The sequence below is a fragment of the Parus major genome, chromosome 3 (genome assembly GCF_001522545.3).
Source record: "Parus major isolate Abel chromosome 3, Parus_major1.1, whole genome shotgun sequence".
NCBI lineage: Eukaryota > Metazoa > Chordata > Aves > Passeriformes > Paridae > Parus > Parus major.
In genome coordinates, this window is record NC_031770.1 from 7,764,344 (window position 1) to 7,791,285 (window position 26,942).

The 26,942-nt window shown below is 41.1% G+C and overlaps 1 protein-coding gene across 9 annotated transcripts in view; it reads right to left on the reverse strand.

Annotated features, from left to right (window-relative positions):
• APLF (aprataxin and PNKP like factor) overlaps window positions 1–26,942 on the reverse strand; it is a 62,193-nt gene that overhangs the window by 3,096 nt on the left and 32,155 nt on the right. For 2 of the 9 annotated variants that reach the window (XM_019005907.2, XM_015620726.3), the window contains exon 10: window positions 24,762–26,559. The exons of 3 other annotated variants lie outside the window; for them this stretch is intronic. In XM_019005907.2, coding sequence (XP_018861452.1) covers window positions 26,319–26,559 — 241 coding nt within the window. In that variant the 3' untranslated portion in view covers window positions 24,762–26,318. Of the gene's footprint in view, window positions 1–7,365; window positions 7,465–8,045; window positions 8,192–24,761; window positions 26,560–26,942 lie in introns of those variants that run through there. 4 more of the 9 variants (XM_019005909.2, XM_033513199.1, XM_019005915.2 and 1 more) reach the window with 4 other exon arrangements.

Here is a 26,942-nt window from a genome sequence, read left to right on the forward strand (position 1 = left end):
GTACTAATAGTTGTGGAACTCTTCATTGGTGGACACCAGGAGTGCCATCTGCCCCGTAATACCATTACAAAGAACACACTGACACAAACAGATTTATGCCACTAAAATAAATGTTAGACTCCAAGGTCAGCTGTAGCTGAGCAGAGGATACTCTAGCTATGCCATGGATAAATACTAAAGCTATTTTTTTCTGGATCCTATGCAATGAGATATCAAGCAGGGCTGGTCTGTCTTCTGCTGGTGTGGAGAAATAAAAAATACAAACTCTGAACACCCTCAGTGTTTTCGAAGGTACCTTATAGGAAAAGCATGGAACAGCTTTACACATCTAGTAATTAAATACTCATTGTGTGCTTATGGAAATATACAGAAATAATTTTTTTTCTAATTAAAATATTTTAAATGTGTTTTAAAAATAAGATTGCTGAATTATTTCCCAAGGGGAAAGAAATGCAGGACCACAGAATGCACTGTTGCTTCCATACAGTCAAATGAACTGCTTCCCCAGAAATGCTCAAGGGTTTTTGCTGCATGAGATCAGTGCAAAGCAGAGCAGTTGCATTCATGTGGTGAAGAGAGATTAAGGACATTATGCTGGGGATAAGGAGATGTATGGCCCTTACTGCAGGAGTTCTTAAAGCCCTGAGGCCTGTGTGATCTGTCAGACTGGGCTGAGGGCAAAATGGACCTGACTAACCCTTGCTGACCTTGCAAGACACCCATCACAGGAACAGAGATGTTCAGGAGTCTTTGCTGTTAAAGCAAAGGAGTTTGCTTTGTTCTAGGCCCTCCTAACATGACGAACAGGAGGATTGCAGAGTCTAGACATACCACCCTGAGGGACTGAAGAAGACAGAAAAGAGCCCCTAAGCTGCCTTCAAATATCATTACTATAATTTCATTAGATAGTATCATATGTTATCATTAGCTGTAGTGCTGTAGTTTTATTATTATCACAATTAATCTTTCTTACCCAGAATAAGAAATTCCAGAAACCCACACATTCCAGCCTCAAAAAAAAAAAAAAAAGATCCCTTTCATACCCTTCTTTTTAGTCATTGTGATCTGAGCCCTGTATTAAGTTCTAGCCACAAGCATTTCTACACTGAAATCCTTATTGATTAAATCTGTTGGATCTAAAGTTTCTCCCTCTGCATTTTTGCAAAATGATAACAAAACAGTGTTGACAGAAAAAGACACAGGAAGCAAATGTTGGGGTGGATGCCCATTCAGGTGCATTCAGGCAGAAAGTCCTCTCACTCCAGTCTAATGAAATTTCAAGCACAAAACCCTGTGGCAAGGCTGGGTAAGACTAGTAAAGCTCATTATTTTGTATTAAGCCATAGTACAATCAAGTTTACTTTCTTGCAAAAGTCAGAACATGTCATGATCCTGAACTGGCACAGAGAAATGGGTGAAAGTTACTGATATACTAGAAAGCTAAGTTAAGGAATGTGTACCTTGCCAGAAAATTGTAGTTACCAATTTTGTCACCAGCCTCAATGACAGTGGTTAAAAACTTTCCTGAGTCTGTGGGGAAGAGGTTGGAGTTTAAAAAAACATACAGTCTTGAAGAACCACTGTGCCCAAATAGCTTTTGGGTATTAAACAGACTGAGAGGTTTTAAAGGTGGCATTTTTGAACAACCTGCATGTCACAATTCCTACCTTTTGTATTTGAGTGGCACCTAGGAGCAGACAGATGAAAATGTTTTAGTTTTAAAACAATCTATTTCAGGTTTACACCTCCCTAGGAGAAGCATTATCCTCCTTAGCAATGAAAGGGATCTATGCCATACATTTATTTATGAGGGAAAATATTTACTTTGAGCTTGGTGAACACTAAATAAAGCATGTGTCTCCAGCAGATCTCCTTCACACACGCCTTGCTGTCAGTTTGCAGCCACCCATTGCTGGACAGAGAAGAGGGTTGGGAAATAGATTGTGTATGGTGAGGGGAAAAGCCTTTCCACTCACAAATGTGAGAATAGGAGAACAGGGAGGATGGGTGCCCTGCTGGCAGGGCCTCCAGGACATAGCTGGGACATCAGCAGGACAACTGAAGGAAATTCGTGTGAGGTATTTAGCCTCCATCAGTCCCAGCAAGCCAGTGTTTAGGGGAAAATTATCAGAAAAGAAGTAAATTTAGTCCTTCTGCCTATATTGGAAAACCTTCCCAGAAGTACTAAAGTTTTAATTAAATTGCTGTTTTCAGTCATTCAGTTTCAAAGACCAACTTATCTTCTGGGAATTCTGTCTTTTAGCAACCTTAGTATATTAGAGCAGCATACCTTATATAATTAAACCAATTTCACAGCAAATTCCAGATTGGCTGTGCAGTGCAGCAGTCCCTGGGTAATCAGCACCTTATTCAAAATCTGCTCTTTGCTTAGAGTGTCTCAATACTCTTCAAGACTCCTCAAGACTCTTCAAAACCCTGGCTGTTATTTACTTCACAGTACTTTTGCAGGTACTACAGTCCTCATTATTCAAACATAACCCAAGGGGAAAAACTAATGTTCTTCATGTAACTATATTTCAAATATTTCACTTTTAGGTCATTAAAACTCTGGTATCTTCCTCCCACTCTCCAAGCACCCCCTTATGTTGTTGCTCTTTGATGACTGTCGCCTGTGTGACCAGCCTTCCCAGCTAAGGAACCACTAACACTGCAGATATCACTATATTCCCATTAATAGAACACACAGTAAGGTGCCCAAACAGCTGAAATTACTTCTTCCAAACTGTAATCTCTGGTATTTATCCACCATGAACTTGAAACAGCACTTGCTGTTGTGCTGCTTGTTCACTGCTCCCAAGAAAGACCATCTCAGTTAAACTTTTTTCCCTATAGCATCTTGTCAGAAAATTATTTTTCTTTATTTTTTTTTTTTATCTTCCACCATTCCACTGCTCTTTCTTCCTCTCTCTTAATATTCATGAGTAATGAATTAATATTGAGATCATTGCCTCAAGGAAAGGTCAGGTCTGTGGTGAATGGACAGTAAGAGTGCAGAAATCTGATGCCTGTCACTTGTTTGTCACAAGGAACTACAGGAAGTCAGCACAAGTCACCTGAATTCTTCCATAAAATGAGGGAAAAGTGTTCCATACTCTGACCCCAAAGGTCTCCTGGGAATCCCCCCAAAGAAAGTTTCATTTTTAGAACATGAATTTTTTGGAAAAGCAGTTTTTTATAAGTAAAATCCCAAAACATGGCCATGGATAGAGATCAGGATGATTAGAACTATCAGGATCAAAACATCTATACTTGTGGGTTATTTTGCCAAAGAGTTTTGATGTTCTTGTCCTGAATATGGGTATCTTCCACTGTGGTGCTGATGGAGGACAACATGGAATTCCTCACAAGCACAATGGGATAAGGGCAGCTTCCCAGAACTGAGTGACATTTGGTTTGTGTAGAGCCTTGTAAAAGGAAGTCCTTCAAACAGTAAAATGGATATATACAGAATAAAGAATGGGAGTTTGGTGACTATTAAGATTTTAAGGTGCTGATATTGCAGCTCTGAAGTGGCTTGTAAAACAAGGTGATTTCAAAGGGCCTGAAATCCAGAGAAACATATCAAAAAAGGTTTTGCTTTGAAGGAGATTAGGAGAGTTATTCACACAGGAGCAAGCAAACCTCCTGCCTGTTTGAGTGCACTTTGGATTCTGGAGGAATTACACTGGCTTCACTCTGGCAATCCAGCTGTCAGTTTGTTTAAGTAAACATGTGTTCAGCACAAACAATAATGTTTTCTTCCAAAAGTTGCTGAACATCTTCACAAAGTGGATTAATTATGCAGTCAGCAGTTTCCCCTGATTGTTGACAAAACTCCAAAGCTGGGAGAACAATCAGCAGTTTAAGCACTGTGGCATGTTTGCGTGTGAAATTTGTGAAATCAGGGAGTATAGAAACAAAGTCTTCAAAAAATCAGGATTGTTTTGACTTTTGTTGATGAATGATGATGCTCAGAAGGATTTGCATTGCACCCCAGGAGAAGCTCTGATGTTCTCTGAGAGTCAGCTCATTACACCCATAACAGTGAATGTCACTGATTTCCTTTCTTCAAAATTAAGGATTGACAAACGTGAATGAGACTAGCTGGAATACGGTCTGAAAGATGACAAAAACCAATGAAAAATCTATTGTTCTGTACTTACTTTTTAAAAAAGCTTGAATACTTATAAAGAACTCTGGCCAGCTGTTGTTAGACATGAAGTGGTTATCACAGTTATCACTGTTGTTATGATGGAAATGATAACGAGCTCACTGACGTCAACACAAGGCTCAAAACAACATCTTCTGAAGCATACAAAAAGCCTTGAATAAATATTTCTCTCTTTAAAAATGCCATTGTATGTGAATAGATTAAAAAAATTAAACATATTGTAAACTGGTCTGTAACTTAGCCATGCAAAATGTTGGATCAATTTTGAAAATATTTAGAGATTTTAATTCATAGAAATATTAACAGAGGTATTTTGGTGCAACTATCAGAATTTTCTTGCTCCCACTGTACCCCTTCCAAGTATTTGAGAAATTATGTCATGGTAGAATTGCAGGATGGAGAGAAGTAGCAGCTAACAAGGCCTAAGTAAGCAATTGGTCATCTTTAGATACAACAGGATTTCTCATAAATGTAAGAATCACAGGAAAATTTAGGTTGGAAGGGATATCAGACCAATCTACTACTCAAAGCAAGATGGTTTTAGCCTAACTTGTAAGAGTTATCTTAGTTACACCATTGAAGAGCTACAGGAACACAAACAGAAGAAGTATTGTACCTTTTCTCACCTCAGAGAACACTTGAAATGTATAAACAACACCCATAACCATCCACTTTGACAAAATCCATGTGCTGCTGTTACTAGAAACACTTACAGAAATAATTATTTTCACACAGATGTTCATTTGAAAAGTGTAATTAGCATTTCTATATAAGCAATCTATTCACAATTGCGTCTTCAAATCTTTTGCTAAAACGATTATTCTTTCACTCGGAAGTAGAAATAAATTCAGTCAATCTATCTGATAACTCACAATCTAAAATATCAAGTCTTGGAAAGAAAATAGGTACAGCCTGTGTCAGATGTGCAAACTTGGAAGCTCTTCCATAAAATCTACTCACCCTTTAAAGAAGCCTTTATTTAGTGAAGTTTTATCAAGTGAAGCCTGAGGATGTATCTCATATCCATTTTTACTTCTCTATATGTATTACTTGCTATAATTCACCTTGGTAGAAATGAGGCTGAATCAAAATTTTGGTTGGTGTTTATTTGATAAACATCTTACAGATTCCCCCCTTTAAATACACTTAGCCTTAAGAGGCATCACTCATGTCAAGCAAATTGAAGACCACTACTGCACAAGTAATGGCAATTACAAAGCACTGGGGGGAAAACAATTCCTCCTTCAGTACATTTCAGTATCTTGTATAAAGAACCCTCACACTTCTAGAAACCTCCAGTAAATGAGAAGTACTGAGCTTTTTGGCCTAGAAACCTGGAAATGATGATTATTTTTGTTGGGATTTGAGCAATCTTTTGTAGAACAACATGAACACATCATTGAATCCCTTCATTACACATTGGAACCATGTTTGAATTTTTCACTGGAAATACAGGCACTTCAGGATACAATATATTATTTGTTTAAAGGGGAAAGACACCCCCACCAAACACACTTACCTTCTTTCCAAAGGCTATGCCAATAATCTTGCCTGCAAAGTCTCTTGTTTCAGTTCTTCCCACAACTGTTTCTTGACTGACTGCTTGGCACTGAGTGTTTGCTCTGGACCTGCCCTCAGCTGTATTGCTCTTTGCAGTTTTTCTGCTCTAGCTCCACATGCACACAGTAGGAACTCCTCAATGCTGATTTTAAAATAACAGGTGGCCTTTTCCAGTGTTTTTTTTCTGTACAGACACAAGAGAAATATCAAACTGGTGATCTGTACTGCTGTCTCAGACAGTGGAGGTGGTAGTGAGAAAAACAATGCCAACAATTAATGCTTACAGTGGAAAAAGGCACATCAAATTGACTTGTAATGGTCTGCTGTAGCATTATTTCTAATTGGCATCACACTATGTAATTAGATGATTGTGCAACACACTTGAGCAATAATGCAAAACTAGATCATTTATGGGAGAAAAAACACTAGACTGGGTAATCAGCACTGGGCAATACATGTGGTCTGCACTGAAGTTTGCCACATCTCATTCATCTTTTTAAAAATTCCTGAAATGTGCAAACCATTACTTCGCTATTATGGGGTGCCCTCCAGAAACCACCAGCCTTTCTACCTCTACACTTGAACAGCTCCTGGCCTCAGGGGCTTTTTGAAGCAGCCATTCAATGGAAAAAATCCCAAATACAACCACACATTCACATATTCACACATGTTCCTCTGCCACAATAAAAACTCCACCAATGTTTGTTCTTCTTCAGCACAACCCTCTCTAACTGATCTCTCACAAAGTAGCTGTAATGGCAGCTGAAGACATCAAAAACAGGCCTTGCCCCTGACTTTTCTGTATAGATTTTATCCACACATGAATGGGGCTTTCTACACCATATGGATGGCACAGAAAGACTTTATCAGAAGAGTTGGATTCGCTGGCTCTGCTTTACAGTAACAAGTTAGTCAAGCTATAATTTGGACTCCTCCCCTACAAACAAGTCCATGCTATCAAAAGCCCCCAAGTATTGTCAATAAAAGTGTCTGCTAAGAGATGAAACTGCTCTGAACCTGTATTTTTTTCCTGAGTTTCTACTTTCTCTCTGCTTCCCACCATTCTGCTCCTGCATCTACCATCCACATTGAGTCTAAAAATGTCATGAGCTGAGCAGAGGGCATAAACTGCCTTCATCTAAATGCTGGAGGCTACTGCTCCTGCAGATCATGTGTGTTTCACAGTCATGAACTGCAGAGAAGACAAAAACTTCAATAAAATAACCTTAAATCTCAGCATCATCCTATGGTAACTCTTTGTCATGACGATAAAAGTACATTAATTACACAGTCAAATTATGCATTATGTCATTCACAATAAAAGGACATTAAGACTGAAATTCTTGGAAATAGCACAGCAGCTACAATGAAGTTCATGCATAATTCCAACATTATTCATTCCAAATTGTAAGAGTTTCAGATCAGGGTGCTTCAGTGTGTTGAATGCAAGCTCCCTTTAAATCCAGGCAGGAGCTTGTGATATCCTTCCAGTCTATCCTCACTAGTGACAATACATGGAAGGGAATGAGGAGAAAAACTACTGTGGAAATAATTTTTTTTTTAAAATAAATTGTCTGTAACACCAAAAATACTCCATTTCAAAATCAAAATCTTGCTGATGATTAGAAACTCACCAAGAGTTATGTTGTGCCAATGAATTTTCCTAGCACAGGAAAGGAATTCCTAGGAAGAAGAGTTTCCTCAGGGCTGAGAATAATTTCTTTGCTCTCATCCTATATAAGAAAAAAGAAAAATTGCTTTTAAGACCAAAGTGCAGCATGGCAGACTGTGCTGCTTAGAAAATCCTCATGTCTGACCTTCTGATGGGCAAGACCTGAAACATCTTTTTTTTTGTCACAGGATCCGTGGAGAGTGTTCTGTGCTTTGCAGAAGAGGCTCATCAGTGCACAAGATATGACTGACATACCTGATATATCTGTGAGGCATAATGACATCCCAGAAACTTGGGGCATTTCAGCAGGTGCATTTCTAGTTTTTTCACAGGGAAAGCTACTCATATGACCCCTGCAACAGCCATGAAAGAGTCCTAAACACGAGCATGAAAGCCCAAAATTATAGTTGTTTAAGGGTATATTTGAAAAGTTGATGTTTTCTTTCCCCTAAGGAGAAGAGAACACACAGAAAACTCACAATTCCCCCCAGTCTCCCTCATTAAACAGCTCTTCCTCTTAGTGCTTCCACAGTATATACAAATCTCAAAAGACAAATGCCAATTAGTCTGGCACAGACATAACTTCAAGGCTCTCTGCTTCTGGATATAAGATTATGTGAAGATTTAAGCGTCTGTTCTCACCTCAGTGCTAAACAGATGTTTTCCCCAAATGCACAGGTGGTAGTTGCTCATATCTGTGCCCTCTGTGACAATCACAAGTAATAACAGCAATCAGATCATTACAAGAAAGTGGGCTGGGTAATAAGAAATGTTGAAATTCAGCCTCCCTGGGAAAAACAAAGACACGTTGCCATTCATTTTAGGTGTTTTCTGTATGAAAACAAATTAATCACCACCAATATACAACATCTGTATGGATTAAAGAGGAATAAACATTGGATACTAACTTGTCCTTTCTGCATAATACTTCAGAGACAAGAAGAAAGGCAAATAAACTCTTTAAATATCTACTAAATAATGCATCTTCATATAATTAAGTATATTGTAGTCAGAAGCCTCCAGCTCTTAGACTTTTAAGACAATTTTCAGAATAATTATTTGAGAAGTCCAATCTGGACAATGCAACCAGCATGGATTTTATTTTGTTTATTTTAAACTTATGACTGAATAATTGAATTTTTATCTGATCAGGGCGAAATTATTTCTCAAGAGTACTAAACTATCATGGTTTTCACTGCTATACATATTTCTGCACTGACTAAAACCTCACATTTCTGTAGCCACAGGAGTGTTTATTTTACCAGGAAACTGACCCTATCAATTGACTTTCTATAAGTTTTGCAGAGCATACACTTGGCAGTGTTTGGAAATGTCATCCAGCTGAAAATGCCAAAACAGAGGCCAATTGCTGGGAGCTTTGGCAGTAAGAGAAAGTCAGGAGAAACCATTGGTGCAATGCCTGTGAGACAGGTGTTCTGCTACTCCAGTGGCACTCATGCATCCACAATTACAATGCCAATGTGGATGCTGCCTTCCCCTTCTCCTAACACCCCTGCTGCTCCCTCAGACAGATTTCTCCTCACACCTCACAATCCCATCAGCAGTATCTGGACTGGTGACTATAACAGCCAGAGAAACCAAGTGTGGAAAAGGTGGTATTAAGAGAGTTATTTACAGATTGAATTACTGCCCCTTTCAGACATATCCTATTAAATTCACAGAGCCCAGCAGAAAAATGGGAATACTGGTGAATCACACCTGCTCCAACATTAACTATCTTAGGCTGCATGAACCAGTTTTCATAAATTTATTACCCCTTCAGTTTCAAAGCCAGGTAATAACTTGCTTCCCATGCCTAAGGCACAAGCAATCCAGATCAGTGGGCTTCAAAGAACATATTTATTATAAAACAGAAGAATAAATGAATGGTGAAAGTATATTTTCTTTCAACCAGACAAACGCACAGTAGGCAAGAGAACAAATTTCAACTTCTTTTCATGATTTTTATCACAAAACTGGTGCTTTGGAGCACAAGATGTTCGCTTCCTCTGCTCAGCTGAATGGAAATGGTTTAGAAGAGGCTCACAGAGTCAGTGCTGATGCCACCTCACAAGGGCCCATGTGAATCCAGGATGCAGGGATTCCCCCCATTCCTTCTGCAGGGCATGGCAGCCAGTCAAAGCTGCAGCTGTGCCCTGCCCACGGACACAGGAGCAATCCTGCAGGCTGCACAGATGCCAGAAATGCTAACAGAGTGTGCTGTGCCTACATCCAGCTGCAAAAAGGTCCCATCTGCACATCCTGTGCAATTTTCCACCTCAGAAGAAAAGCAGATTCTAAAGTGCTATCAAAGCTGTTTGTGTAAGTAGCCCTTCTGACATGCAGCCTGCCTGCAGTTTTATTTCCCCTCCAGCTTGTAGCTTGAGCATTATCATAGCAGAGAACTTCTTTCCTGATGTTTTGATGAATGAGAGAGTCACTGGCAGAACAAGTGCTATTGAACAGTGATGTTCTGCAACTCACCTGCATTCCAGTAACCCCCAAATCTTCTTAAATAACTGCAGAATAAAGAAGACGTGTGTCCTTTGTGTCTAAAGATCTAGCTAAGCTCCAATATTCTCTTTTATATCAGAGATAAATCTGGTTTCCAAAACAAGAAGGCTCAGAAAATTCAGTCCTGCCCTGAGTGCTGGTGCCCAATAATCACAATACCCACAAATAAATATGAAATAAAAATGAAGCCTTAAGAACCTATATATGTAACAACACACACTTTCAAGATAATGATAGTATAGGAGGTAATGTAAAGGTTTATCTTTATTGGAGGCTTCCAGATAGGAAAAATGTCCACAAAAGCCCACCCCACGTGGGTGAATACAGTTTTATAGATTTAGCAAATTAGTATATTTGACAAAAATCACCAATTAGGAGCACAAGTGGTGATGCAATTTCTCCCTCCCCAGCCCAAGCCCCTTCTAAATCCTCTCCCCTCAGACAGTCCTAAGCATTGTTGATGAAAATGTGTCTTGAAGAGCTGTTTCTTTGCCTTGGTTTCTAAGGAGAACCAAGACAGGATAGGGCAATGTGTTTTGTCTTTCTGCCTATCAGGGAAGGGAAAAGTACTGGGAAAACTAGCTACAAATGCAATAATAGGCTACAAAGCTACAAATATATGTGTGAAGAATACAGACACTATAGAAAAGGGGAAAAAAAGAGACAAAAATCATTAGGCATCACCCCAAGCTGTCACTTGCTGTCTCTGCACTGAATTCAAAACCTGCCAGGCAGGTTTCCAGCCACAAGGCTGGAGAGGGAAAAGTGCTGAAGTTAATTCAGTTTTCTGCACTGCATCTCTGCAGCACAAATCTCCATCTAAGACTACTTCTTTGCTATATATTGTGCCAGCTGTGAGGCAGATAGAGAAGAGCAAAAAACTTGGGGATTTGTAGATTTACAACCAATAACCAGTAGGATAATGAGCATTAAGCTATTAAAATACAACTACTGGCCAGCCTCTCTTTGGAAGCTGTGTTGGAGAACGGATAAGGAGAATTTAGGTACAAAGACCTTATCTCAGAGCCAGTTAAAAGGTAGCTCAGCTATGTTTCCAGTCCAGTGTTGAGATGAAGCTGGGCTACCAGAAATCCTTTGTCTTCCTGCCAGATGGCCTTTGAGACATTCTGACATGCTGATCCTTAAAATTTGGGGGCAAAATCTCAACCCAACTTCCCAGCTATTCTGTTCCTGCTCCTCCCTAATTTCTGTAGGAGAGAGCAGGCACAGAATTTCAGCCCTATTATAGAGCCTATGTATCTATTTGGTGGTGGAAAGCCACGTTTTGAACCTAATCAGCAACTAATCAGCAAGGAGTTTTGAACCTAATCAGCAGGAATCTGCTATGCAAAGGGATGGAAATTGCAATGAGAGCTTGTTTGAAGTGCAGTCAGTAACTCAAATGACATGAAATATACCCATTACAGGCTTGATCTTTGATTTTATTTTCAGGTAACATGGAACAATATGCAAAGCTAAACTCCAAACGTGCTACTTTGTCCTTTCAATTCAAGCAAGGCTATAAAATCTGTATTATAAGTTTAGGGTGTAAGAACAGAACACTAAAATAATCTATCACCGGTTATTTATTTTAATAAACGTTATATTTCTAATTGTTTCCTACCATTTTAAAGCAATTGGCCCTTTGCTGAACTTCAACAAATGAGAGCTTGGAAAATACAGCTATTAAAAGAGATTAATAACAGCTTCTCATCTCTTATCCCAGGAGCCCAAGATATTCTCCCATTATTGCTATTCCACTCAACGTGCAGAATTAAAGAAAAGGGCATGAGGACGTGGAAGCCATTAGCAGTTTCCAATTGTAAAGATATGGCAAGACAGGCAATAACATTTTGTTTCAAAGCATAGCCCCTTTAGTCCAGTGAAATTATTTTAGCCTCTAAAATTGTAAATCCACTTAAAACCAGAGGTCACTGAGCATCTAAACTTCCATGCAGCATTAGTACAGTCAGGTTCCTCCTGATACTTGCAAAGCTCAGTGTTAACAGATCTGCAGTCTAGTGCTGATGTCTGGTTTCAATGCTCTCTTTCATGAATATTTATTACTAATAAATATGATCCCTCTAACTTTATACTGCTTGTGTTGCTACAGTATTTTGGGTAATCAAGGAGTTTGAATTTCCAAGTGAGATTTCTTCAGAGCCAGGTCAGTACAGTGCTAACACAACATAATTGCCCTGAATATATACAACTTCTCTCTGAATCTGAGGAAAATAAACAGTCTGCAGTTATCAAACACCCATATCAGATGTTCCCCCTGTGAGATAAATACTGAGATTTAAATAATGCTAACTGTCTGTTTTGGAGGTTACTTGATGTTTACACAGAGAAATCCAGGTATTTTTTCTGTGAGAAGTACAGCAGCTAATGTGATACAGTACAGCTATAAAGGAGAACGTTCAAAGCAAATTATCTCTCTTTGGTAACATAACTGCTTGTTATAAATCAAGACAAGGTTGTCACCTTTTGGATCAAGGTTAATCTACTCATAGCCATTAAATTCACACACATACATTATCAAGGTTCTATTTTACAGCTTCTCACTCTAATAATTTGAAGCGTTACCAGCTGAACATGGCATTTTCTATCACTGATGCAGAAAAGCCAGAAAGTATTTGTACTGCTATGTCTAGCTTTCAGGCTATGCATTTAGCTGTACAGGAACAAGATCAGTAAGAAATGTTAGCAATACAGCAAGGCAAAGCTAGAAAAACATGGGAAATTAAGGCAGATTGTCACATTATTGGGTTTTTTTCCCCAGCAGAAGATGAGGAATATTTCTGCACAGAAACAGAAGTGTTAACCTAGCACTTCCAAAGATAAACCTCAGTCCCAAAGGCTGGAAATTATTGCATGATGAAGCCCAGCCCATATTCTCCTTGCTAATAAGCTGAAGTTTTATTCCATTTAATAGACTTTGCTGCACTAAGTGACACATCTCTAGTTAAGAGATACCACATTTCAGTGTGAAAAATCCTGAACCACAAGGGAAAACCAGAATCCTATTCCACTGTTCATATTTCCAGGAATCCCCTACAAAAACCTAGCAGTAGTAAAAGCCATATGTTTTGGTAAGAGTGGACAGATTAGTGTTTAGCTTTGCAAACTGAACAAATCAACAGCAGTTTTACACCTCTTGAAGCTTTATCCTTCTTCCTCCACCTTGCAGACTGCAAATAGCTGGGCAGCTTGTGAGAGCATGGCAAACCTCTGGGAGGTCAAATGTCTGAGCAACACAGCAATGATGAACACAAGGTAAATGCAGACTTGAAAACTGTTTTCTCCACAATCAAAGAGGACTGTTTTCAGGCATGTGAAAGCCAGGCTGTGTGTTGAGTGACCCACTAGCATTTGCTGCCAAAACCAGCTGGATTTGAAATGTCAGCCTCAGCTTTGATTTTGTCTAGTAATCTATGAGGGCAGCTGCTCTAAGACACTAAACAAATGCATCCCTAAAAGGAAATAGGAAGGAAAATGTTTCCTCTGATTAAGTTCTGAAAAAAACTTGACATACACTTTTGTAAACAGCTGAGAGGTAGCAAATACAGAGATCAGACTATCAGAGAGATGAGGCACTGTCTCCTTTTTTACAAAGAAGGAATAAACACTAAATTTTAGACTAATTGTCCCACTTTAAGTAACCAGAGATATTAGTGGTGCTCGACTAAACTCAAAGCAGTGGCACTTTTACATATATCTATATCTATATCTATCTATATCTATATCTATATCTATATTATATATAATACACAGTGCATTACTGAATGGAAAGCCAAAGCCAGAGGATGAGTAGTTTATTTTACATGTAACAAAACTCACGAGATCCTCCCAGATCCATCCTGCATGAAGTGTCTGTACTGATTACATGAACATTCCCTGAGGGCACTCATGTGGATGCATGAACAGACAGGCTTTCATGGATTCACAATTCACAATGGATTCACAGCACCAGGCCCTTGGAAACTGAAATGCACCATTTCACAAAGAATCCACTAAATCATGTTTAAAATAGGTTGTAAAAGAGATTTCAGAGAATCAGAAGTTCAATGAGTTCATCCATTGACATGAGCCTTCCCAAGGGGCATTTTCACAGATTAAAGCAGTATTACCCTCAGAATATTACAAAAGGTGTAATAAACTGGCAGCAAATCACACATTTTTGCTAAGGAAGATGACTGAGGCTTTTTAGGAAGACCAGTGTAGGCATCACACAGGGATGAAGGTTTAAGTTTCTTAGATTCACAGTGAAAAACAGCAGCACATTCAAACATCCCACATAATGCCTCATCTCACACAACCAAAGGACCCAGAATTTCCTCACGGGGACCTTGTGAACACGGACACCCAGGAGAGATGAGGGAGGGCAAGTGTTGACCCTGGGAAAGCACACAGAACACATGACCTCAGCATAGCCAGGAGCTCCAGAAAGGCTTCTGCTCCCAGAGAGGTTCTGCCCCTACTTCTTTCCCTTCTGGCAGAAGACAGCAAATGGACATGATTTGGAACTGCACTTTCAGCCAGCCTCCAACATGTTACAGCCCATATGAAAGAACTGAAACTACATGGAAATACATAACCCACGTACCTGGCTTCCTTTTTGTAGTAGCTTTCCTGACATAATGGACACTTCCCTGATAAGAAGTCTTGCTGTTTTCAAGCTAGAGAAGATTGGTATTGGTTTCAAAAGAACTCCCTGGGGCAATTTTTTCCACAATTTTTCAATGCAAAATTTCCCCTGCACACTTTCTCTGCCAGTTGTGTATTCATGGCACAGTCTTAACCTGCTCATATTTTAGTGAAAGGACAACTGCAACACAAAGCATCCATCATTTAATGCAAAAACACAGAGGTGATCAAGGCCATCAGATCTGTCCAGGTACTGTGGCAATGCCTGTTCTTGTACAGACTGAATCTCAAAGAATTGGTGGTGCTTCCACCCCCACCTCTGCTGACTGACTAATTAGGCTAAGTGGACTGCTGTGCTACGGGAGTAAATGCCAAACTCAAAAGAGGTTCATGGAGCTTTCCTTTCCAGTGGCATTTCTCTTAAAAATGAAGGGAGTATCTACTCATACTGGACTCCTGGGACAGAAAAGGAGCAGTGTCTAAATACAAATACAGGTAAAGACATCAGCTATCTGGAACTACTCAGCATCAAGTCAGTCAGCATGACAGAGCTCTTCCTGTCAAACAATGTGCTAAGAACGGCCAAATTCTCTGTCCAGATTTGCCTTTAAATGGATCCAAGTGTAGCCTGAAGTGAACTGAATCACAACTGCACTGATGAAGCTGAGGCAGGGATGAGAGCAGCGAGCTTTTCAGCCAGGAGGAAAGGACACAGCTGCACAGCCAGATGCCAGTAAGAACACCACAGTCACAATCAGGACACATGGTCATCACAGGCCAGCCAGATGTCTAAACAGTATGGAAAGCACTTCATGAAAATAATCATGCTATCAAAAGAGCACAAATGTCATTTTCTGTTTATCCCCCTGTACTGGTTTGATGGCAAATCAGCAGGAGGAATTAAGTCCACACAAATATATTGTGAGAGATGCCAAGTCAGAACTACAATTTAATAGAAAAATTACAATAAAGGCAACAGCACGGAAAGAGTGGCTTATACCAACAAAATCAGAATATGACCCTGTTGGTCAGGGTGGTAGCAGCAGTAAGATTTGAGTGATGGGTGTGGTCCTGCTGAAGCGGTGATCTTGTAGAAAGGTCTGGAGGTCTTTCTCTGAAGGTCCTGTGGAGGTCATCAAGAGCTCTTCTCTGGGAATCCCGTGCTGGTATTGTGGTGCTCCACCCTCCAGCTTATCTATAGGTAGGAATGTTCAGTTCCTCCCCCATGGGGGACATCTCACAACGAGATGATGCAACTTTATGAGAAATTCTGGGAGACCTTGGTGGCCCATTAGCAGAGATGGCCCCCTCAGGGTGGCTGCTGCTTCCCCAGAGGGAGTTATCAGGGCTGGAATTATCATGGAGAAGATAAAGAACACTGCCCCAGCCATTTTAACAGCTCATGTGGATGGTAGTAGAATGCCTACTTTGGTTACACCTTACATCTAACCCAAGACACCCCGTTTTCATTGACCTTCATGACGCTTTCTGAGCTGGCATTTATGCATACCAAAACCTCTTTTAGTAACCAAGAGAATTTTAACCCTTCTTTCTGAAGTAGGCAAAGGGAGGTCAGATCTCCAGCACAGTGAATGCTCCCCTTATTTCCATACTTCTATACCAACTATTTCAATCAACCAGGCCCTCCCACAACATTCCTAATCTGCTGCATGTCAGTCAAAGCATATTAATCTCAGATTCTGGAGTTCTGAAGGTAAAATAGGTTGAAGAGAAATATTTAAAAAGACTAAATTAATGATGAGGTGTTAGATACCATTATCTATCAATATTATCTTAATTTTACCAAGTGCACACATAGGCACTGTAAGAATCACTTTACCCTTGGAAAGGATTGTAACTTGCTATGACATTACAGGGCTTTCCTTACCTTTCCTCAAAGCATTGGAACAATCATCTGAATTTCCTGACTTGCAAATTAATTCTGCAAATGCAGCTCTAGAGGCTGGTTCTCCCTATGCCTGTGCTCTGTTAATTTTGCTCAAGGAACAGCAGCAGCAGCTGAGGAGAAAATGCTGCTGTTCTCTGCCAGGGAAGTGTTCACCATCCCTGCCAGCAGCAGTAAATGCACTGAGAGTGCCAAGAAAAATGGGATCCAGCTGTTTTAACACACCCCCACCAACCAGCTGGATAGGGCCTTGCAAGAGGAGTGGCAGGTCCAGATACCTCTGTTCTCTAGATATTTCTAAATAGTGGAATAATTCATGGAGAAGAGGCAAATGTTGTTAGGTGCCACAAACAGTTTGTCTGACATTTTGGTGCTTGGCAGAAAGCCACATCACTAAAAGCTACAGTCAACAGCTTGGCACTGGACCATGCAGTCATTACATTTGGTCCCATCAGACACCATCCCTGTGACAGAGCTATGGGCACTGTAAGTGCAAAGCATCTTTTATGATGCAAATTTTAAATTCACCAGAAGTTTTAATTGAAGGAAACTTCTGTTGCAGGTCATCTGCCTCAATGGGTTTCCAGGTCTTCAGCCTGATTTGTAGTCTGTCCCATTTCCCTCATACAAAAGTTTCAGTTGTCCACATTGATCTCCTGCTGACAAATCACCCTTTCATGTTAGTGATGGTTAAACAACTTTCTCTCTACCTGTTCCCAGGAGATGACTGATTTTCTTCCATGTGTTCAGGTTTTTTGGCTGCCTGGCTCCAATGAAGCCTTTTAAAGCCTATGAACCTATAATTTTGCGTGTTCGGCAGTCCAGAAGGCACAAACTAATGAGAGGAAAGGTGTGTGATAATGTAATTTACAAATAATTTGAAGGTATGGCTGTTAACATCTTTAAAATGGATCTTTAATGTCTCTACTGACTTTGGGCAGCAGGTTTGTTACAGAGCCCAGACAGCTTGGCTCCTGAGAGAGACAAGGGGGTCTGCACAAGGCTAAACTTTGGGATAAAACAGTAGGTTTTGGGGGATATGTGGTAGGCAATTCAGGAAGGCTGTACCTTTCTAGTACCTCAGCCAGTGGGGAAAGGAAGAGGGCAACATGTGGCCAGGAGTTTGGGGATAAAAGGAGGTTTCACCCTTCAAAACCCCAAGAGAGAAAAGCCCACAAGCATGTGTCCTGCTGGTAAGACTCTCTCCCTCTGTCTAAATAGACTTAAAGGACTCCTCTGTCTCCTTTTTAGACATATACCCCTGGTGTTTGTGGGTTTTCCTGACAATAACAATAGGTGCCATTCTGCTTTTGGCTTTTTTAATTGACTGAATGGCTGCTGAAAAATCAGTTTCAATGCTTGCTCCTGGTACAATCCAGGAACAGCCAAACTAAGAGTTTACTGACAGATTCTTGAGTTGATCACTGTTGATCTGACTCAGCACATCATCCAGCAGTTGATACCTCCCTCTGTGATATTCCAAACTCGAAAATGTAATATTCCAATTTAAAAAAAAACTTCATTTGAATGTCAGTCTCTCCTAGGTATTGCAAAATTTGACCTTGTTTCTCTTAAGTCACTGCTTCCCCACTCATCTCTTGTGTCCTGTGAGTAATGGAAGTCAGCCACTTATCACCTGAATTCACACCAGACCAAGGGTTGCTCAGACCTCCCTCATTTTCCTCCACCAGCCACTGACTTGTAATGCAATTACCTAAGGTTCCACATTATTGTTGCTACTACTGCCTTCCCAATGCAAACTGGCCAGGCTCACTTGCTCTCTAAACCCTGAACCTGTAAACCTCTCAGTCTCAAATACCACCATCACTGGAATGATCCTTGCATTTCAAAGTGAGAAAGCAGAGAAGCGTGTAAGTTAATCACAGTTACCCACTAAGTCAATAGCTAAGTCAACAGAAAAGGCTTCTTTTAATTCCAGTCCCAAAGTTTACATATAAGAACTCAGAGATTATTGCAAAATACAATTTCTTCAACCTTTAAGTTCTAATACTAACAGCAGAACTAAGAGCATGGCCATCTGAGCCTCTGTTCCATGCCCTTGACCAGATACTGGTCAAGACACAAGAGTAGTATCATCAAGACACAGAATAGCAGATTTTTCTAAACTTCCCCTTCCATATTGTACAGACTTTGGAATTGATTTGTGTGGAACTTTTGCCTCATAGCAAAATTGCATGCCAGATTACAAAACTATCCAGTAACTGTGTATTAGTGAGCTTCCTTTAAGATTTAATCATGTTTTTTCTTATATCTATCTTGAGAGTAACTCTTAATTTCCAAGCATCATGATTCTTCCATCAGAGAGTTTTTTTAGCTGCCTATTTTAAAGCCATTCCTAAATCCAGCACATGTATATGACTTCACATTTGCTTATCATCGTAGATATCAGACCAGACAGCATAAGAAACTGCTTAGAAACTAAGAAGCACCTGAAATTTCTTAAGCCTGCAGAATACAAATAAAATCCACCTTTCTAAAGTATACTTCTCAAATCAAATGTTTTAGCAAGGGTGTTTTGCTAGACAAAAACTCAGGTCCATCCAGAGGAGGAAAGAGAGATCCTAAAGCAGGGCCGGAAATTTGTATTTAATATATAGTGGAGGTTTGGAATATTTCAGTCATTTATGTACAGTTCCATCCAATTCACTGAAATGATCTATCAGGAATGAAGTGGTGATATCACATAAAAAATAAATTTTGACCTTTAGAAAATAGATTTAAATCTTTAATCCAGTATTAACAACTCGCAAAAACTTACAGGAAATCCAAGACTTTGGACTTTTCTACCCTTTTTATATTTGGTCACATACAGAACATCTGAGTCACTCCTGAAATCCATTGCTTGACATTCACTGGTAAAGAGTGGAAATGAATTTTCTCTAAATTCTAAAACACATCTTTTTTTTTTTAAGGCAGATCTTGTGTTTTCCTGTGGATGGGCACTGTGTGAAGCTGTCATTGACAGACAGTGAGAGCTTCAATGTGGTTTCAAATACATCACTCCATAATATAGAATTAACCATGACAGACATCATGAGTTCTTCAAAGAGAAGAGCCTCTTTCCACCTCCCTCTACCCCACCCATCACAACAATGTCTCTGTTTTCTGACAGTGTGAGTTCTAGAGAGGTTTATCCTCTCTGAGTGATCCCAGGCCATCCAATCAATGGGATTAATTTTTAATCTTTTCCAATAGTTCACCTTTACAAAGAAAAAAAACATCAGTTTTAATGACTGGCCATATCTGCTGCCTGCCATTTTAATTGCAGAATTTGTTTCAAACTCTTGCCTGTCAGCATCAAGGCTCAAGCCTCAGACTACCCCACCAGCACCAGATGTTCTTTTAAAATAAGCAGGTCAACATAATCTTAGGGTGGCTTTGTTTTGAACAGACCTAAAGAATAAGAAGTGGCACTGGTTTTAGGACCTGTTATTAGTAGAGCTGAGGGTTCTCAATATTTTCTTGTCAGCTCCTGCTGCCTTTCCAGCTGTATCTGCAGACTCTCCTATGGCTGGTACAAATACAGCTGAGGAGGAGCTTCCCTTCCAGGGAGTACGCTTGGCACACTTCCATCTGCCTGGTGCTAAATTTCCTGACTTAAATCTCTTTACTCAAGTGTACAGGGGCTGGAGGATGCTAAGTCTTACTGTAAAAATTGCACACCCTGAAGACAACAGACACCTGAATTCTTCTGGGTAGCACTGTCTCTTTGACTTTCAGGGCATGTTTTGGAATTGCCCTTTCTTAGCAGGGGACACAAGCAGGCTCCTTGTACCCCAAAGATCTCATTCCCACAGACTTTCACACCATCATGTTGGTACCTTTCTCACTAAGTGGGCTGACATAAATTTACACATGATCTAGCTTTCTGTGGGCTTTAGCAAATGACCTTTTAATCAGCCAAACAGAACAAAAACACAAGCAAAAAATGTTCCTTTTCCCACAAAACCAGTGCAGAAAGCTCAGGAAAATGAGTTTGCACATTTCTGGCAGAAAGAGCATTGCATAATGTCCCTGTGTACTAGGGAGCAGGTGACTTTTCATCATCTTTATCATTCTTTTAAGGCTGTCTCAGGTTCAACAGAGGGCTACAGATCTGGAAGATGCAGCTGGCTCCAAAAGCAGCAAAAGAAAATAGTACAGTAAAAATCTCCAGTGGCAAACTAATGGATCAGGTATTGGATAGAAAAGAATCTGACATGATTTCAGACAGCATTTGCATGAGAAATGAGCCTTTAAAAAACCTTCTGTATAGTACTCAAATATCCAGTGTGTCATCCTTTTCTCCTTCTAATTTACCTTGGGATCAGTAGTAGTCAAGAGATACAAATGGCCTGTGAACATCTAAATTTCTTTCTAAAAAAGTTCTGGAGATTGTATTCTTGCTGATTCATCCATTTTTGTGGTTTTGGCTGGGATAGAGATCATTTTTGTCTTAGCAGCTGGTACACGGCTGTGTTTTGGATTGGGATGTTAATAATGTTGTTAACACACCAATTTGCTGAGCATTGCTTGCCCTAAGTCAAGGACTGGCCAAAGGGATATTCCATACCACAGAGCATCATGGCCAGAACACAAACTGGGGGAAGATAGCTGAGAGGGGATGGTCACTGCTCAAGGACTGGATGGGCTTTGGTCAGCTAGTGGTGAGTAACTGTATTTTTTGGGATTTAATTATCTATTCTTGTTGTTGTTATTGTTATTTTTATTATTATATTTAAGTTTGCTTCCATTATTAAACTTATTTTATGCCAACTGTAAACTGTTTTTATGTTAGGGGTTTTTGTTTAATTTTCTTTCTGGTTCTTCTCCCCATCCCTCTGGGAGGGGACAGGCAGTAAGTGAGTGTCTGTGTGGGGCTTTGTTGCCAGCTGGGGTTAAACCATGGCATGCCCAAGGCTGAGAGATGCCAGTTTGGGCTGGACAGCTCATTCCTCCTGAGCTAGTTTTGTGGCACTGTGTCATAGTCCCTGTACAGGGGGTCTAGAGGAAGATCACAATTAATGGGGTCTGATTTCAAAAAGGCAATTCCCTGCCAATTTTGCTCTCTATCAAATAGAAACAATTTATAAGTAGGTTCCTTTGAAAAGACTGGGACTTAGCACGCATTTTATTCCTCAAGAACTTGCAGTTCTGGAATTGAGGGATACCCATTCCCATACAGGTGTAGCCATGCCACATTCTCCTATTGCCTCTAATTTGTCCACAGCAATTCTAAATATTCCAGGAAAAGCACCACCAGTGTTTTGAACCACAGGGTGCACATTGTTGTGATCCCAGTAAGTAAGGCACCCAAACTTTGTACATTATTGCCTAAAATGCTTTTCATTACAGCTAATACGACAAAAAGAAGAGCATGGATAATCTTACCTGACTCAGGTGGGACCCCTGAACCCCTACTCATCAATCTTACTACCAAACAAAAAGGATTTTTACACGAGAATGTGTGGCTGCACTTTTAAAGACAAGGAACATGGGGGTATAATTGCCTGATGACTGTGACCACCAGCAGACAGAACGGAAGGTTTTCTTCCTCACCACAACCAAATGGTAAAGAGGCTTCTTTTGCAGTGTGGGGGCTTTGCCATTCCTGCCCCAAAGCATTTAGTTCAGTTTGTGTATCACACTGGAAGGGAGAGCTGAGCCCTTGGCTCTGATATCCATGCCCTTGAGCTGGCCCTCTCAGACAAACCAACATCTGTCTCCTTTTGGCCATAAATAACCTGTATTCCATAGAGCCCTGAACAAGAGCCTGTTCCACCACTCTGCCAGCCACATTTTGGTCAGCATTCAGCCCTGGAGTGCCTGGGGGGACACAGACTCCACCTCAAAACACACATGGACAACTTTTGGCAAGGATTGGCTTCACCTCCACCTAGTTTGGGGAGCATGGACATGCCTTTCATCTCCTGTCTCTTCTACAATGCTACAGCTTCAAAAATAGGAGGAGAAGGAAGCTGATGAAGCCCTGCACTTTTGATGCCCTATCAGAAGTACCACAAGGCCTTTCTTATGTTAGAAATAAGGTTAGAATCCAGCTTTTCGTGACTCATCCTGACACCAAGATTGTGATTTCATGCTCTGAGTAGCTTCAAATGAAACCAATATTAAGCATTATTCTGTTGAATTAGAATTCAAGAAAATCTTGGAACCATTTTGCCTGCCATGGTGAAATACCGAATTGTCAATGACAAATGACAATGACAAAGCAATGGCGAACCCACCACAATATTCCTAAGGGGAGATGTGAAGGAGCAGGATTCTGTCCACAGCAAATGAACAGAAACTAATGATCACTGAATACAAAGAACAGAAAAAAGAAGATGCTGAAGTGATTATAATACAAATCACATGGCTTTGTTAACAGAGAACAGCAATGGCAAAGGAAAGTGCTGACAATTGGGCTTAAATTTGAGACTGTAGCTGGAATGGATAACACCTAATTTTTTTAATTACTGCAGCATCCAATTTTTCCTGCTTGGACCGCCAAAGAAGTCAGCAGGTTTTTGGAAGGACATATCTCCTACCCAGACACTTCCATTCAAAATCTGCTTAATTTCCAAAAACATTCCACAACTCAGAGCACCCCCTGAAAGAGAAGATGAACCAAGTGTTTCTCTGAGTAGAATCCAAAGTCAGCAAGACTGTCTCTGCAAATCCAAAGGAGTGACAAGTTTGAATGAGATATAGGACATATTAAGCCCATTTTGTATGTTTCTAAATTCAAAGGCTTTTGAATATAGGGTATTTATAAACCCGTATAAACCTTGAGGAAGAGGTGAAATGCAGACTTCAGCTCTGGATCAGAGATAGTAAAATAAGGAATTTTAAATAGGACCACTAGAGTGGCACTATCTGGTGCAGCTAAGAAACATTTAATAGTTTCATAGACATGAGCTTTATATTAAAAAATTTATTTGCCATCAGGCCAGGAAAGCATTTTTTACAAATTATTTGTTGTCTTGGTTTGAAAGACAGGTGTCTGCTAAGGAAAGCAGGAGTCTCCCTTGGAATGGAAAATGTGACCCCCTTCCCTCACAATTATTATAACTTTGAAATTAAGGGGCTTGAAGACAAAGATATGGGAAAAGGAATAACACTCCTTTATAGAGTATAAATATATCTAACAAGGCAGACAAGCAGTGCCAGCAGTGCCAACAAGCAGAACCACAAACGCAGTCCCAGGCTCTCCCGGCCGCGGGCGCTTTCCCCTGGCTGCAGTTCCGCTCGCAGCCGCCAGGGGCGCTGGTGGCTCCCGGCCGGGCAGGGCGGGTGCGATGGTTCCCCCGCGCCGCCAGGGGGCGCTGTGCCGCCAGCTCGGCCGCGTTCCCCTCACACGGGAATGGCGGNCCCGGCCGGGCAGGGCGGGTGCGATGGTTCCCCCGCGCCGCCAGGGGGCGCTGTGCCGCCAGCTCGGCCGCGTTCCCCTCACACGGGAATGGCGGGAGGGCCAGGACAAACGGATGGAGAAAAGGAAAAATTTCCTTTACAAACCCACAGAGGGAGACGATCCTGGTGCCCCCTCAGATAGCAACAGGAGCTGTAGCAGGAACATTGGAGTAGCAAGCTGGGGAGGCAGGGATGAGCAAAGTCCCGGAGTGGTAGATGAGATGTATCAGAAATTCGGCAGCTGTAGCTGGAACTGCGGGGTGCCCTGGCAGGCAGGGGGTGCGAGTTACAGTGTAGGAAAGAAACTGTGGAGCAGTAGGAGAGAAACAGCAGGGCTGGGCAGCGGCTGCTCAGCTCCCAGACAGGGTAGGAAGAGGCTCCCTTGGAAGGGGAGGGTGCTCAGGCATCCCAGGGTTTCCCCTGAGGCACCCCAGGAGATGGTGAAGGGTGCTTTGTTTGGTGAGGCCGGGTGTCAGTCAGGTCCCAGTGCATCGGCCGCTCTTAGGAGCAGAGCTCCACTCATGGCAGAAGGCAGGCGAGACAGAACCCTGCAGTGGTGGGGAATTCTCCCCACAGCCACCACAGCCTCCTTCCCCTCAGAATGCCCAGTGAAGAAGAAGGAATACACCCCAGCAGCTGCACTTTTATCCCAGCCCAATTCTGTGTAGCTATGCCCCTTGGAGAGAAACCCTCATGTAAGAGGAGTGCAGCCAAGTGCCCTCCTCCCCTGAGCTTGGAAACTTCTTTTATCTACCTGGTCCTTATTATCTCTTAGCAAAACACATCGGGAAAATTCCCTGAGAGAAAGAAACAAAATGAAGAATCCTAAACCCCAACATTTGTGTATCTGTAACGCAGCCCAGAAGCAGATTAGACAATAATCCTGAGATTTCTTAATATTTACCTTGCAGAGGCCTTCTGCTCAAGAGAAGGTTTGTGCTAAGAGACATTTGCTCTAAGGCAGGCAGATTTAAAACAAAACAAACAAACAAACACATAAAGCCTGAAAAATACATCCAGAAAACCCAAAGGAATAGTTAATAATTGAACAAAAAGTTGAATGTTTAAAGGCTGAAATGTTTTTTTCTTGTTGTCATTCATGTCATATACTGTGGTATCCAAGACTCATGCATGGTCCCTGGGCTGGTCCTTGTTTCCTACCCTGCCCCAAATACTGTTATTTTTGCTTCTCTAGTGAGGGTGACAAGTGATAGCCAGAACAACAGCTTCTTAGAGCTATTTCTACATATTTCATACACTGTGGTTGAGGGCAGGGGGTGCTTCTCACAAAATGCCATGCTAAGCTGAAGTGAGCTAAATAAACACCATTTTCCTACACAGTCACAGAAGGATGAACAAATATGAGAAAAGTGGGAAATAGACATTTAGATAATTATAAAGTAGGGGGAAAAAAAAAACCAGACAAGTGAAAACAATGGAATTTGGATTCCTCTTGGAATCTCTACTTGGAAAAGAGCTGCTGGTTGCCCCTGCATCACCTTGTATATGATGGGAGCTCTGAGCAGCTCAGCTAAATCTTGTGTCATTCAGCTGTGAGAGCCACCTGAATGGCCTTGTCCACAGAAACCTGTGCTGCTCTGAAAGGAAAAGACCTTTTGGATGAAAGTGACACTCTGCTGTTCCAGCAGTGCTGACAAACATCTTGTCAGAGTGTCACTGTGGTTGTTGACAGGCTGCTCTATGGTTCCTTCACATGCTTTGTGCCTTTTCCCAAGCCACAAAGTGATGCACACTCAGTAAGGAAGCAGAAGGTGGTAAAGAGGAAACTAACATGGTGGCATAATCCAATAATAAAGTCAAATTCTTCTCTACTCACTCCTTTCCACAACATTTCCACATCCCAAGTTACCATTGGAACAGCTGAGTAGGGTGGGATTCCTTCCGTGTGCCAAATATTTTTGCTAAAATCTATCAAAAAGTCACTTTCCTCTTGTGCCACAAGGCACATTTCCATGTATTAAAAAAATACATACCTAACTTTCTGCAGGCAAATGTAGTGTTCATTAACATCAGTTACAGACTCTCAGACTGAGTAAAGCCCCTGAGCCAAATGGTGGGAATACTGAGGAAGAATACACACAAATTGTTGTAATCCATGTGTGCCTGCACCATCTGTTTGCTTGTTTTCCCAGAAAATCACAAGTTTGATGCTTCGTCCCACTTCACTGCCTGATTTATATTAGCAACCTTTGGAAAACTCCAGCTATACTTTATGCAAAGCTTCAGTGAGATTAATTACTTCACTCAGAGTCCAATTTATTTAGCAATTAGGAAAAATTAGACAGTAGCTGGAGAGTCTGGTGTTTTGAAATGAAGGGCCAGAGTCCTCAGGTCCATTCCCAGGCTAAATGCTGGGTTTAGAACTTCATGATTTCAAAGTCTCCAAACAAGTACTTTACACTGCAATTGTTTTTGCATCATTCTGCCTCCAAACAACCTCTCCATTCAACCAGTGAGCATATTAATGATTGAAACAAATAAACAGGAATGTAAATCTTTGTCATAGTTTGATGCTGGCAAATGCCAGGCACCCATGAAAGTCTCTCACTCACACTCGCCTGCCTCAGCCAAGCAGAGGAAAGAGAAAAATGTAATGAAGACTTCATGAGTTGAGATAAGGACTGGGAGTAAACATTCCAGGGGTAAAACAGGGTCAGCCTAGAGGTACAAAGTGAATTTATTACTAAAAAAAAATCAGAGGAAGATAATGAAAAATAAAATAAAGCCCTTAAAAACACCTTTTCTTCTCCCAACCCTCCCTCCTTCCCACTGACAATGCAAAGAGAGACAGGGCATGGGGGTTTTGGTCAGTTCATCACTGAGATTTTCTTCCCCTGATCTGGGAGAGGAGTCCTTCCCCTGTGAGACCATGGGAGACAGCTCTCCACAAACCTGTCTGACATGGGGCCTCTCACGAGCAGCAGTCCTCCCAAAACTGCTGGAATGATCCACCTGCTGTGGCATGGGCACCCCCAGGGGCTGTGGGTGGATCTCTGCATCCCCATGGATCCCCAGGGGCTGTGGGTGGATCTCTGCATCCC